Source organism: Nothobranchius furzeri, chromosome 15, assembly GCF_043380555.1.
Source record: "Nothobranchius furzeri strain GRZ-AD chromosome 15, NfurGRZ-RIMD1, whole genome shotgun sequence".
Lineage (NCBI taxonomy): Eukaryota > Metazoa > Chordata > Actinopteri > Cyprinodontiformes > Nothobranchiidae > Nothobranchius > Nothobranchius furzeri.
The window spans coordinates 44333806-44348658 of NC_091755.1; the positions used below are offsets into that span (position 1 = coordinate 44333806).

General features: G+C 48.9%; 2 protein-coding genes across 6 annotated transcripts in view; one reads left to right on the forward strand and one right to left on the reverse strand.

The window, feature by feature from the left end:
* Positions 1-159, forward strand: part of kif3b (kinesin family member 3B) — a 25999-nt gene extending 25840 nt beyond the window's left edge. For all 4 annotated transcript variants that reach the window (XM_054746313.2, XM_054746312.2, XM_054746311.2 and 1 more), the window contains exon 9: positions 1-159. This exon is cut by the window's left edge and continues 152 nt beyond it. The gene's annotated coding sequence lies outside the window, so the exon portion shown is untranslated.
* A 5542-nt stretch (positions 160-5701) lies between these two features.
* Positions 5702-11131, reverse strand: LOC107396518 (protein-L-isoaspartate O-methyltransferase domain-containing protein 2). Of its 2 annotated transcripts, XM_015976278.3 has the most exons (7): positions 10999-11131; positions 8100-8256; positions 7882-8032; positions 7695-7797; positions 6792-6963; positions 6518-6641; positions 5702-6405 (listed from the first exon to the last, which is right to left on the reverse strand). In XM_015976278.3, the coding sequence occupies exons 2-7, from the start codon at positions 8253-8255 to the stop codon at positions 5840-5842; spliced, it is 1272 nt and encodes a 423-aa protein (XP_015831764.1). In that variant the 5' UTR covers position 8256; positions 10999-11131; the 3' UTR covers positions 5702-5839. The 2 variants fall into 2 exon arrangements, with proteins under 2 accessions (XP_015831764.1, XP_054602290.1); XM_054746315.2 differs by having other exon boundaries at positions 7695-8032.
* Between the last annotated feature and the right edge of the window lie 3722 nt (positions 11132-14853).

Genomic DNA, 14853 nt, shown 5'->3' on the forward strand with positions numbered 1-14853 from the left:
GTTGTTAGAAGCTGCTCTGTAGCTAGCATCACGCTACCCAGCCAGCAGCGTCTCAAACAGCCTGGCTGCAGCGAGGAGCCACACATCTCCAGCCACGGTTCTGTTTCCTGTTTGCTGTCAGACTGGCTTGTTGCATTAAACCTGCAGGATGTTCTGTTTCATCAGAGCTTTAATGTGTGCCTGGCTAGGCTAGGCTAGGCTAGGCTAGGCTAGGCTATATGCTGATGCTTCATCTTGTTGTAATCGTGAGTCAGAAGATGGTCCAGTAGCCCACACACACACACACTCACATGCACACGCACGCACACACACATGCACACACACACACACACGCACACACTCACATGCACACGCACGCACACACACATGCACACGCACACACACACACATACATACACACACACACATACATACATACACACACACACACACACACACACACACACACACACACACACACACACACACACATACACACACACACACACACACGCACACACACACACACACACCTGAAATGTGCCTCGGATACATCAGGGTTGCAAGGTGCCTTAGACCTCCACCTCGTCACATAAAGTGAAACATTCCCCCGTGGAGTTGAGATGGAAATCCTGGACAAAAGTCGGAGTCTCGCGGGGTTTCACTCCCTAATGAGCCACACAAGATGCTCGAGGGTTTCTGCAGCATTCCCACATGTTGGAATCAGAGATTTCCTGGTATGGTTCACGGGCCATGGACCACAACGTTCCCGCCACCCTGCAGTCACATATCCGGTCCACTACGGTGCACTTACTATGGTGTTTACATGGTTTTCCTGTATTTCAGAGACTTTAAGAGATTAGTCCCTCGTTTCCATCCGGGAATCAAACGCTTGCTGCACATCTTTGTGCTCCTGCGGTCTCGGGAATTAACCTTTATAGTCTCTGATTTTCCTGCTAGGCGTCCTTTAATCTGTTCCGGGTCTGCTGCTAAATCTCCAGCTCTTTATTTTTGACGGGTCTGTCGGTCCTGGCCAGGTGACGCATCGGGTGCTGTAGCGTTGCATGATGGGATAGCTAGGTGTGTAAACACCTGAAGCAGTGGTGTGTGAGGGCTGCCATGCTGTCTGCACGAGAAAGCAACGTTAACGTAGGCGGGGATGGCGTTAACCGGGCATTCGCTGGTTCTGACCGTTTATTTTGGGTCATTCTGACAGACTCGTGCAGGTGAGCAGACCTTTAAACGTTACGCACAGAGAGCATCACCAAGACGAGATTCCCATCAGAACATCTGAGCATCATCTCAGAGCTGGACTCCATGATCCCTGTAGCTCTCAGCGGCCCAGCAGAACCAGAACCAGAACCCGGCAGGTAAAATGTTGCTACGTTATCGTGTAACTAACATTAATACGATGATGTCGGCTTGTTTAGACGAAGGAAAGATGAAGAGCGTCGGTCCAAACCGTCTCGCTAACCTGATGCAGGTGTTTCTGTTCCTGCTGCTAGCTAATGACTAGTTTAAACAAGGCCCTGCTGGTGGACTCGTGTTTCTGAGGGGTGCTTGTGCTTGTTAAACGGCTAAAGTGTGTTTATTAGTTGGGATTTATGTGTAAATAACACCAAACGTACACAAGGAACCTCTGGAGGCCAAAGCTGGCACTAGCTCGCGACGCGGTTGGGCGGACTCGTGATGATCAGCTTCTCTGAGACCGAACCAACCTCTTCTTCTCCGTTAGACACCCGGTGTGTTTTCTGTTGGTTAACGGGCCGGTGGGCCCAGTTAGGGTATCTGCAGTTCTGGAGAACTTTGTTGAAAACATCTCAACAGATGGTTTACTTTCTTCGTTCTTAGGGACCTACGTTGTTGAGAAAATGCCGATCCCTAACCTCCTTCACAAGTTTATTCCTGGAAGGAATGCGTTCAGCTGTGGCTTCCCCAGCAACACAATCATACACCTGAACAGGTGCTCGGGTGGACATGCAGTCACGTGTCTGACCAAGACTGATGGCGGCGGTGTTAACGAACCAATCACAGGCTCCCTTTCGAAGGATAGTTGGGCGTGTCTCCATCAGCCTCTGCGAGCCCGTGGGAGATGCCTCCGTACCGACGCAGAAGTATAAGTCAGGCTTTAGCGCTTTAACCAGGTTAACCAACTAGATAAAAGGACAGGATTAAACCTGTAGCAGCATCGGGGCTCGTTAGCCAATCAGAGGAGCCGGTTCATACCTGCAGGTTCAGCCCTCAACCCTAAAGTTGTTACAAAGCTCTCGCTGGTTGGAGATGGCTTCCTGAACAGCCTCTGTTTAGAGAAATAGTGTAACTCCTTAAGGACTAATAAGCTAACGGCTAGTCTGTTGCTGCCATCTTTAAACGGATTTTACATCCATTAATGCTAACATAGTCTTCCTACCTTCTCCTTACGCAGTCACGAGTGTAACTGTAGCACTTCCAGCCCAGCGGTCCGGCACGGCTGGAATACTTTTATTAACTCAGACTAGCTGTTAGCTCATCAGTCCTGAACGATGTAAGCTGTTTCTTTAAACTGAGGCCTCTCAGGAGGCCATCTACGACAGGTGTTGTTAAAATTGCTTAAACTCTCTTGGGCTTGTGTTACGACCCGATTTGGTTCAAGCATCAGCTGTCCGTGTGGCCAGCACCGTGGATGCAGGACAAGCCCAAATCATCAGTCCTCCACCCTCGTGCTGGGAGCTTAGGGAGCTGTTGGTGCAGACAAGCTGTTTGGGTTACTCAGTATGTGCTGAGATGCATCTTTGGGTAAGTGAGACATGTTGCTGTTCCGCTGCATGTCCTGGCAAGTCGAGCGTTAACGTTTGGGTTTGGATGCTGCTTCAACACACCCGTCCGATCACCTGAACATGCAGGCGAATGACTGACGTTCCTGCCTCTGTGGCTGTGTAGTGGTTTCTGGCCCACCGTGACCCAGCAGCAGCAGAACCCTCCCACTCTTCATGAAGACTTTAGGGGTTGACCTGAACAGCTGAAACGCTGCTGAGCCGCGCTCAGACAGACTGCTGATGGGCCGCCGCTCCACCTCCCGTCTGCTGATGTACAAGTTTCCACATTTAAAGAATAAAGAGTTTTTATACCCATGTCATTTTTTACTTTTTCACTTTAAAGAGCAAGTCACTCCAAATCAACATTTTTTTTTTTGCTGATAAATGATATAAACGAGTGTCTGGTCGTGCTGCAGACACGTGGAGTCAATAACTCGGCACTTTAGTGCATCTTAGTTCAAATTTAAATATTCTGCCTAAAACTGTCAGAGTTGCACCATCAGGTAAAAACTCAGCGCTGCATTTGAATTTAAATCTGCCATCGCTATTGGCTAAGAGGTACACTGTGATGTCACAATGTCGTGTGTATCTGATAGTGGCTCCGCCCTCTCGGTCTGCTAGGCTACAGCATTTGTTGCATTTTTCAAACAGGAAGTGGGAGTTGAGTAAGAATCTGGTAGGGGGTGACTTGCTCTTTAAATGCTTTTATTTTTGGGTTGTAATTAAACGTGTGTGCGTGCATGTGTGTATATGTGTGTGCACGTGTGTGCGTCTAGCTCCACACAGCTCTGCGTGCTGGGACCAGCTCTTCTCTGGTTTTGTACCACGAGGCGAGTCTGCACCTCTCTGACGTAATAATTTAGCTTCTTTTCATGAATGAAGTCAGCCAGTGGGAGAACCTGTGAAGTTCTGACTGGTGCGTGTGACCTGCAGTCAGAGGGAACCGGATGTGAGCAGAGCTGAATAAAAACCTGCAGAACAGGAATCTGCACACAAGTCGTCGTTTCTTCTACTGATTTTAATTGTGACCATATTATAACACTGAATTCATTTCATCTCGTTTCCATAAGAAGTCACCAGATGAAGGATTTCTGCTGTATAATGAACTTCATCACAGAAACTAACAGAAAACGAGCGTCTCGGTGCTGCTTACATTCAGTAGAGGAGCACAGACACATGAAGGATCAGACCCAGAACCAGCAGGACTCTCATCCACCTGATGCGGGACATTCGTCCAGATCTCCACCATCAAACAGATTTGGTTCCTTCCAGAATAAAAGCTCACCGTGTCCTTTTGGCACCGACGGAAGGAGAAAGCTAACAGCACAAACGAACCTGAAGAGTGACCACTTCCTGTCTGGTGACGGACAGGACGAGAGCTGAGTGACAGAAGTGGTCCGATCCGATTCTTAAACGTTAGCGTGAATCTTTTTCTTTCCCTGTAGACGCTTCCTGAACAGGACTGATGAGCTAACGGCTAGTCTCAGCTCAGCCAGGATGCTGCCGCCATCTTTAAACTTTCATTGGAAGGAATATTAAGGAATTCCGTCTGAAATTGATCCCTGGATGCACCGGGAATGCTAAGTTTAGCTGCTGAGCTAGCTGATTCTGCCGACTAAGATAACAAAGAAAAAAGACCCCACTACCACAGATTAACTGGGATTACACAGGACTCCTGTGGAAAGTTTTCCAACATTAATCCAAACTGGGATATCGACTGGGAATCTTTGTATTGGTTCATATCCACCAGATTAGAAAATATTTCAGTCTTTTCCGGGTCGGTTCTGAACATCTGGGCTTCATCACATCATTCAAAGTTAGAAAGAAGAACTCTTTAAAATGGCTGAAAAATCACTGGAATGGATGTAGAGACAGGATGCCCTCTGGATCGGCAGGAAGCCGGTCAGATCCACACGGAACAATGGAAATAATGGGAAGTTCAAGCTTCTCCTGGAACGCGTGGTCTCGGAGAAGCAGGGTGATTTATTCCATCCTGGCTCTGAGGGACGGACCGAACAGACGTGACTCAAAATAAAGATCCAATTCAGTACGACGACAAACACGCCGAGAAGAAATCAGCTCCAGGATAAATCATCAGACCAACGGAGGCAGATTCACCTTGGAAATCAGTGGGAATAATCTCCCCCTCTCAAGTTGCAGCAGTAGGACCACCGAAGAACAGATCTCCCCACAGATTAGGATTAGGATTAGGGTTTACCCAAAGGCTCCGACTGCAGCCTTTGCTCCAACCCTAACCTCCGGAGCAAGGGGTCCATCCTTCAAATCCAGATTAAAAACTTCTCCAGCAGACGTCTATCTGATCCTGCCTATAGAATCTAGAAGTCATGCATAATCTCATCAATCCAGTTTTTGCACCATAAGAGCCAATCCAGACAGTCCCAGAGTAGAGACTCCCAGAACAATATAGGACCAACTGTCAGGCAGCAGGAGCGCAGCCGGAACAGAAAAATGATGATAATGAGGTGAGAGAGGAGCCTAGGACAAGCTACGGGGAAAGAGGTGATGGATCCGAGGCTTCCAGCTCTGGGCTCAGGCCCCAGGTTGCAGCTCTAGACTCTGGCCTACACCCCTGGGCTCTGAGCTGCAGCTCCAGGATCTCGGACCCCGGCTGCGGCCCAGAACCCAGGGCTGCAGCTCTAGGCTCTGGGTTGCAAATCTAGCCTCTGGGCTGTAGCCCTGAGCACTGAGCTGCACCCCTGGGCTCTGAGCTGCAGATCTGGGCTGCAGCCCTGGGCTCTGAACTGCAGATCTGTGCTCTGGGCTGCAGCTTTGGGCTCTGAACTGCAGATCTGAGCTGCAGCCCTGGGCTCTGAGCTGCAGCCCTGGGTTGCAACTCTAGGCTCTGAACTGCAGATCTGGGCTGCAGCCCTGGGCTCTGAACTGCAGATCTGGGCTGCAGCCCTGGGCTCTGAACTGCAGATCTGTGCTCTGGGCTGCAGCTTTGGGCTCTGAACTGCAGATCTGAGCTCAGGGTTGCAGCTCTGAACTGCAGATCTGTGCTCTGGGCTGCAGCTCTGGACCCCAGGCTGCAGCTCCAGCTGGGCTCATTTCTCCCTGTAGAACAGCAGGAACATCTTCAGCGGCTCTGGAAGTGGAAGGCCCAGGATCCGCTCTCTCAGCAGGTTCACGGCCGGCTGGGGTCGCAGCAACTCCCCTGTTTCCTTCTCCTCCTCCTCTTCCTCCCGCTCCTCCTCTTCATCCTCCTCCTCCACAGTCTCCTCCTCCTCCATTAGCCCCCCTCTCACCAACCTTCTGCTCCCCCTCACTGGCCGCCTCGGTTGGCGCTCTCTGGCCATCTCCTCATCCTCCACCCGGCCCTCCTGGTTGTTGTTGCTGTCCAAGGGGGCGGGACCAATCCCGCTGCTCGCCACCACTTGTCGGGTAGCCAGAACCAGGGCATTGCAGTGGCGCCGGTGGACCCGTCGGCGTTTGAAGCGAGGGCCGTACTTATGGAGGCCGGCCGCTGCCAGCCCTCGGCCCACGCTGAAGGAGGAGCGTCGGCCACGCAGGTGTCCGTCTCCTCCGTCGGGGGTGTAGTCAGGGGTCACCCTGAGGGTGTGGCGGATGCAGATACGGGCCAGCTCCTGCAGCGACCGGACCTCGTACTTGGCTGAGAAATGAAGGAAACGAGAACAGATGTGAGGCTGATTGGAACAATAAGGCTGGTGGCTGCACAGCCCCAAAGGAAGCTGTGGATTGGTTCTGGTTCTAACGAGACTCACGCAGCGGGACCGTCTTGGGTTTGCCGTTGGTGTTGTGTTTGGGCAGCACCAGAGGAGCGAAGGACACCGAGATGATCTTCTTGGTCTCCCAGCTGTTGGCTCCAGTACGGCTGATCTTGGTCAGCTGCAGCGAACACAGTCTGGCTGATTTGGTCAAATCTCAGAATAACATTTTGCTCAAGCTCCCAACATGACTCTCGCCACGGTAGCGTAACTTTTACCAAGACTTGTGAGACTCAAACACAAACCAGAGACCCCAGTGATGAGCACTCACCTTTTCCTCCAGTGGCATCACCAGGATCCCGCCCACCTTCAGCAGGTTCTTCATGTAATCCTCGTGTTCCTTCTGCACTCCGGCCCCGCAGTAGACCCGATCGTAGTGACGGCTCTCCGGAGGGATCTCCAGACAGTTTCCCACCACAAAGGACGGCTCACAGAACTCAAATCTGGAGAGACGCGGCAGGAAAATAAACCCAGGTGTGTAGGACAGGTGATTAGAACAACTCACCAAGACTTTACTCAGAAGTATCAGCTAGCACTTTTTGATTACTACGGTGAACACACCCTCAGCTGACCTGAAACAACCAATGAGAGCTTTCGTGAGAACATAGAGGAGTCACCTATCTGACCTCCTCTACAGAAGCACGAGTTCTCTGCTCTGGAGCATACAGTCGTGTGTTAACCACACCAGGAATGGTCATCAATTTGGAAAAGGTCAAAGGTCAGGTAATCAGTGTCTATTCAAAAGAAAGGGAAATATACAACGATGACAACTGCCAGTCTTCCAATGTGTGCCATCCCAGAACATTCCCCACAGGGTCAAAGGTCAGTGCTGATGGAATGACAAGGAGCACATCTCAGACTCTACGATTGGCAGGTCAAAGGTTCAGGCACGACTCAGGTGGGTAAAGATGCAAACAAACCCCAGGACTTCTGGAACTATGTCACTTGGATCCAAAATGAGACGTTTACCCAAAATGCAAAGCAACACAAACACAGCTGACAGCACGGCGGTGGAGTGGTGATGATCTGGGAATATTCTGTATCACGACCTCTGCTAGAGTTCCAGCAGAAAGGCGTAAGAGTCATATGAGGTCATGGCCTGCTTGTTTCAGGTAGGTTGGAGACCCGCTGGAGACCAGAGGATCTCTGGGTCCGGGTGCATCTGCAGACCTACTTGTCAAAACTGTCGCTGGTTTTGATGAAGGAGTCTAACTTCTGATAGGCGTAATCCATCACGTCCGCGTGGAGCTCTATCCCATGATTCACCCCGGAAGGTCCTGGAACAGGAGAGCTTTTAGTGTCAACATGTCCAGTCATCCAAACAGGAAGTGATGGATTACACACCAACAAGACCACATTACCCAGAATGAGTCCAACCATAGTGCTGAGGTATCCAGTCCCACTTCCCAGGTTAAGGAAGGACAGGCCGGGGTGGAGATCCAGAGCCTCCATCACCTCAGAGTAGATGCACGGAGCAGACAGGTGGATGTTTCCATGGCGCCAGGCCAGGTCCTACCAACAAGAGACCCAGCTGAGTGCCTCGGAGCTTCTCTGGACTCATACAGCAGACTTTTTTCACCTTGTAAGCGTTGTCCCGGTACTCGTCAAGGTAGTAGTCGGCCCGGTCGATGGCTCTGAACGCTCGCTCCACCAGGTCTGAGCGGATGTAGTACGCCTCCTTCAGGTTGTCGATCAGGTCATCGTTGTCCTCGCCAGCACTTACAGCTCCGCCCATCCTAATGGAGCAGAACCGAGTCGTAAAATCCTCTCTCTACTGTTTGCTCTACAGCCGTAGGACCAAACCGGAGCGTTCACACAAACATGGCCGCCTACTGGGGTGGTGTACTCGTCTGTGGTCACTTTGGGTCGCTATCCGGGCCTTTTAGACACAAAACCACCATTTCACCTTTGGGTTGAGGTATTTAGGTGGATTTTCTTTTTTTCTTTTTATTAAGGATGTTCTAATAACGGCTTTTTTTTGCTCACGGTCCGAGTCCGAGTAATCTGACTTTAAGCATCAGCCGATAGCAAGTCTCGATGCGACACTTTGGAAAAGCATCAAGAAAAAACGTAACCGTTGATATTTCTTTAGTTTATCTGCCATAAAACATCATTCATGAGAAATGCGTTAATATTAAGAATGAAGGTGAAAGCGCCTTGCTGTTGCTCAGACTTCAGATCGTTTACTGGAGCGACAGGGATGGCACGGCACGACGGTCAGCAGCAGGGTCGCTTCTTTCTACTGAACACCTGTAGAGCAGCTGCGTCTGTAAAGCAGGGTTAGGGTTAGTAGGAGAAGGCAGATCATGCTCAAGGACACTAGCTCAGCACTTTTGCTGTCCGTACACTCGTTTCCTAACACACCTTTTATTCGGGCTCATCGGAACCGAGCAGGATTAGATTATTTTAAGGCGGTGCATCCCACACATTACTCTGGTCTATTACACTTTCATTTTAAAATACACCCAGATTACAGACACGTCCTCTCGAGGCCACGGCTGTGCTCTCCGTTAGCTACGCTGAACAACAAGTAAACAACACTTTTGTTTTTACTCCCATTTTTCATGAGCTGAACTCAAACATCTGTAATCTGTCTACAGGTGTGTTCGTGAGCACTTTTCCTTTACCAAGGTAGTCCATCCCACCTCACAGGTGTGGCCCACCAAGGGGCTGGTGACAGCATGAATAATGAACAAGTGGGGGCCGCTTGTACAGCGTTGTCTGTGGAACAAACAACGCTGATGTAGAGGAACTTGTTGAATGTAGAACGAAGCCGTTGTTATTCTGTTTTAAATTTGTCCTAAAAGAGAGATTTTCAAAGTAATGTTAGTGCTTTTAAATGGTTCAATTCGATTTTTCCATCCAATTCCAATTTCCTGAAAATCACGCGATCGGATTGGACCATCCCTACTATTAAAAGCTAATTTTACTTACTCTGGTTTTTGCAGCTCATTTTGGACTCATTGTGTCCCGTTTATAAATCATACCGTAAATCCTCTAATACAGGCCCGGGCCTGTATTTGACTCAAGCTCATCAAGCTCCGGGCCTTTATTGGAAGGAGGGCCAGAATTAGAGGCAGGCCATCACTGGCAAATCAAAAGTGAGACGGATGACACAACCGCCCCCCTGTGGTACTTGCTTGTTACCACATTCCACCCGGCCACAATAAAAAAAAAACGGCCATTATTCACCGACTCCGACACCGGCCAAAATATGATACCCGGCCGTTAACTGAATACAGGCCAATATTAGAGGATTTACGGTATCTAAACAACATCGAATAATTACCTTAAATTACATAAATGACTAGAAATGACCAATAAAATCATTGAATACTATCTATGCGAGAGGCTGGTTGTGTGCAGAACTGGAGCTCCACAGGGTACGGTGCTCTCACCCTTTCTCTTCACCTTCTACACCTGGGACTTCACCTGCAACACCAGCAGCGGTCACCACCAGAAGTTCTCGGAATAATTCAACAGGTAAACTAGTAGTAGCAAATTCAATGTCAAAGAGTGAAATGTTATTATCAGGAGAAATCAGCTGGACACCTGTCATTTTTAATGTACTGTCCTTGTGCAGCCGGCAGCTCTACGTGTGTAACCACGCTAATAACTGCTTAATGACAACCACGGTCAACCAGGAGGTGCCGGGGCTGTGGGCGCGTGACGTCATGCTTCAGTGGGTCTAGGACTGGTTGCCAAATACCTCAAATTTACAGAACATCACAGAGGAACTTCCTGAAGGATCAATGAAGTTGATCAGAAGTTATTCCAAGTGAAGACTTACAGCTCAAATGTTCCAAAAAGTTCCTAAAAACGAAGCGTTTTCTACATCTTTTGGATCGAGTTTGGGCTCTTTGCGTCTTACAGAGGTTGTTTTTCTGTTTCTTCACTAGATTTAGAACGGTTGTGTCTGACGTCATGTTTTGGGTCGTGGTTTTTCACCTGTGACCTTTAGAGACCCATTAGGAATCTGGAGGTCTGTCTCGTCTTCCAAACTCATCCCAGTTTTCCAGGGATGTATGACAGGAGGCTATGGTTGCTAGGAGACGGGATCCATGTTTCTGATCAGGCTGGGGTAATTTCCCACAGCCCTACAGGTTCCTGAATGGGTCCAGGTGACGCGTTCACGGCCCTTAAAACCAGGCGGTGGCGCTGCAACTCATTCAGGACCACTTTAACACAAACTTCGTGCATTTTAGCCTCGTGATTCTGCGTCAGAAATCCGAAAAGCCGATCTGATGGTTGCGTGTGAAGGTACCCATGTGGCGGGGGACCCCCGCACCGGTCTGGTACCTCCGATGAGCGGCCCAGAAGCGCAAAAACAGCGAGAAGAGCTGCGTTGTTACTGATTAGCTGCAGCATTACGCAGAACTGCCGCTGTCGGCCTCGATGCGAGGACAAAAGCCGCACCAAAACCTCCAACAGCCGCAAAGTGCTGCGCCTGTTTAGCGTGGGATCGCGTTAAAATGTACCTGAAGAAGAAGGACGTGCGTGAGGGAGCGGGTTTCCAGCTGCTGCTGCCCTGTTGTTGTCGGGATCTAGTCAACACACCACTGCTGGATGGATGTAAACATGCAGCCGACTGACGTCATCACGCTGCACGTAAAACACGCGAAGCCACTTCCTGCAGCATAGACCCCGCGTGACTGCCGACGAGCGACGAGCGGTGGCGCCGCCATCTTGGATCGGTCGAGCCCCCTCATGCATGTTAAATCAACCGTAACTCCCTGAGTTCTGAACCGATTCTGATGCGAGTTTTCCCTGCAAACGTCACACATGTAGCTCTGACACAGAACGCATGTTTTAGCCTTTTTAACCTTAGTGGGGTTGCTTTGGGTTCATATGTGACTCTTGACCAGAGCTTGGTGTCAAAACTTATAGTAAAAAGGATCAATCACTAAAAATCAGTCAACTCAACTTTTTAATGGTCTTTTAGAAAGTCAAACAATGAGAATGAAAATAATTAAAGGGTGTTCATACAACAGGTGTGTGAGATCTGTGGCAGGTACTAAAAAATAACCCTAGTTAGGTTGTTTGTGACCCAAGGTTTTTTTTTTGCGTGTAATCATGGAATTATTTGGACTCGGAGGGCTAGCTGTGGTTACTGCCTGCACTAACAGATCATCTAAGCAGTTTCTGCTTATTTTTATCAGTAAATACATTTTTAATTCTGTACTTTATTTTGCTGGTTGAATGGAGGGAAATGGTGTGTCATTCAACTGCTTGGTGAAGCATGTTAGTGGGGCTGCATAAGAACCTTGAGCGGGTGCCCGGTTTCTCCTGTCGGAGAACAGTTGTTAGAATAGGTGGCTGGCAGTTCCCGTTTTCCGGGGCAGCAGGGACACGCGGACCGGTGGCTCTGATGCAAGGCTGTAGTCATGCTGGTCACTTGTGAACCTCTGAGGGACAGCACAGAAACACAGCAGCTCTTTTAGCTGATGCTGCTTCACTTACGAGTCACTCAACCGCATTTTTTTCTCGGTAATAGTTTGCTGGTTAAATGGGGGGAAATTCTATGCATTTACCATAATACTGCTTGGTGGAAGATGGGCTCAAAATATATGTGTTGGTGTGGCTGCAGAGTAACAAAACTGCATCCACATATCTGACTGAAGATAGTTGAGGCTCTTGGGCTTCACTATTCAAAGATCCATGAGTCCGCCTTTGTCGACGGTCCCAGTGTACGGTGGCCGTTAGCTGAGTTGACACTCCGTCTCCATCCAGGAGTATGACACAAATCCGGGAGCTGAGTCAACGTTCCCAGAGACGGGACCGTCCACAACATTGGACTTGCAGATTTTTGACCGCGGTAGACCACGAAGCCTGATACCCTGGGTCGGCCTACCTAGTTATGATAGCAGGCTGGAGGACTTCACTTCAAAGTTGCTCTACCGGGTTTTTCTTGCTTAAAATGCCTGGAAAACTTTGTTAGCTTCATGCTAGCTCCATTCCACTGATCTCCGACCGTACAGTATTAGCTGATGTAAAAGGCCACAACGCCCGGCCACAATTGCAGCAATCTAAAGCTCTGCTTGTAATTTAACAGTCCATATTAGATTTCCACAGGCGATTAGCATAACTACAGCCTCGCACAGGAGACCATGTGGGTGGGCTACCCTGGTCCCCGGAGCTCCTTCTTAGCTTCTTGGGTTAGCTAAGTTAGCTAGTAGCCACACTGGTTCATTTGTTTCAACTGTAACAGCCCCACGCTCCGCACCACCTCGTTTCCCAGTTTTGGATTGTCTGAGTGTGATGGGACATATGACACGATCAAAGTGGCGGTGGTGGGAACCTCCCATTTGGAAACAATACAGTTTCTAAACAAAATAAATCCGAGCCTGTGGACATGAATTGTCCTACCCTTACCCTGCACGCACACAGACACACAATTTGTTTTCCAGTTTTTTTATTATATTTTTAAATGCAAAACAGCCACATCAGGATCTTTTAATGGTTTTTAACGTCTTAATGGTCTTGGGCCTTCTCATCCCTCAGAACTGCTGCTACCTTCATGGTCTCTGCGCTCCTCTGGCAGCTGTCTCCTTGTCATAAGTCAGGACACATGCTGAAGGTGGGGGCCCTTCCAGCTGAGGCCCTCAGGGCCACAGAGAACGGTAAGACTCATCTTTTTAGTTCAGCTTTTAGCTGAATTTGATCGATTTTAGCCTGTTTAACCATCTTTCGTACATCTTATCAGTGTTTAATTACCTAGACTTGTAAATTTTAACCTGTAAAACTTATTTGTATTATAAGATTTTTCTATATTTAATTGATTTGCATGTGTTACTTGATTGTCTTTTATCAGTGTGTTTAATTTACTTTTATCTATCAGACGTTTATTCCTAATTTGCCGGGGGGGGGGGGGGGGGGGGGGGGGGGGGGGTGATGTGACAGCATGAAAACTTGAACACAGTAAAGAGACTTCAGTCGGTTTTCTTGTCTATGAGTGTTTATTTGTATTTTTCATAGAGAACATTTAAAGTGGACCGTACGCCCACAAGAACCAACGTTACTTGTCTGCTTTGGAACACTGACACAGGAACAGGGGAACATGTACACAAGAACACACACACACACAGTCACAAACCTACAGTGTTGTACCCCCCCCCCCCCCCCCCCCCCCCAAGGACACACAGCCAAGGCCTGTCCCACTTTTCAACTCGGAGCATAGCAAAGGAACCACATCTACAAAAGTAACAAGAGGATGAATTTAAGGAAGTGCTTGTAAAAGTCTGGAAGTTCTTCTGGTTCGTATCCGTGTCTAGAAAATCAGCAGTAAAAATAGCTCTTCTCTGTAAAAATGTGTGGGCAGGACAACCCTTGGCTGCGGAGCGTTTTTACGTCAGTGTCACAAACTAGCTGTTTATTTATTTTTTTGTTATTTTTAACCCTTTCAGCTGGAACACAACAACAACAACACTGTTTCTGAATACACATATGTACAGACTCTCCACCGGGGTAGGATAATGCCCTGCTGATCTAGAGACCATCACACAAACTCTCCGTGAAGTTTACAAGTTACCTGAATTGGACAGAATGAGTCACAGTTTCTTTAGCCCCGCCCACCCCACCCCACCCCTGAAATTAACACATCTGGATCGGAGTCCTCTGAGCTGAACTTAAACCAGGTGTGAACATTCTGTATGTTGACATGAGCGGAGTGAGAAAGGCACACATGATGAGACCTACAGCCGGGAGGCGGTACCAGACGGGGCGGGGGCGGGGTTTTGGTTCTATTTTTAGATTAGTTTTAGCGTTTGGACAGCTCAGGTCGCGTTCCTGTCTCCGGTAAATACGCCTGCCCTTCCCATTTGGATGTTTTTGTTGAATTCCCTGAAAAGTTTTGCTCACCGGGGTCTGGTTAAACGCTGGAAACAATCACCCAGGACTTTTATGTAAACATGGAAAGACTCGGAGCGTGGGCGCAGGACCGGCGTGGGCCGCGTTCGCTCCCTTAACTGACTTGTTGTTTTTCTACAACAGTAAAACACTCTGCTGCCACGGCCTCGTCGTTTTTATTTCCATACCTCAGTAGACGTTTTCATCAAGCAGTTTAAACGGGGTCATGCCACAGCAAACAGGTTAGGAGAGCATTCACGTCTGAACACTGGCGGCTAGAGCTTCTCGTGCATTTCAAGAGGAACAACTCACTACTTTGTTAACCAAATGCATCCAAACTATCTTCCTTGAAGAAAGGTTACACAAGACAGGGAGGGGGTGGCGGTTTGGGCGGGGGAGGGGGTAAAAAGTCATACAAAGCTTCGACATTCTTTTGAGTGACGTTCACATATCTATGCAACAAACGCCTCCTCCAACAACAAAGGGGA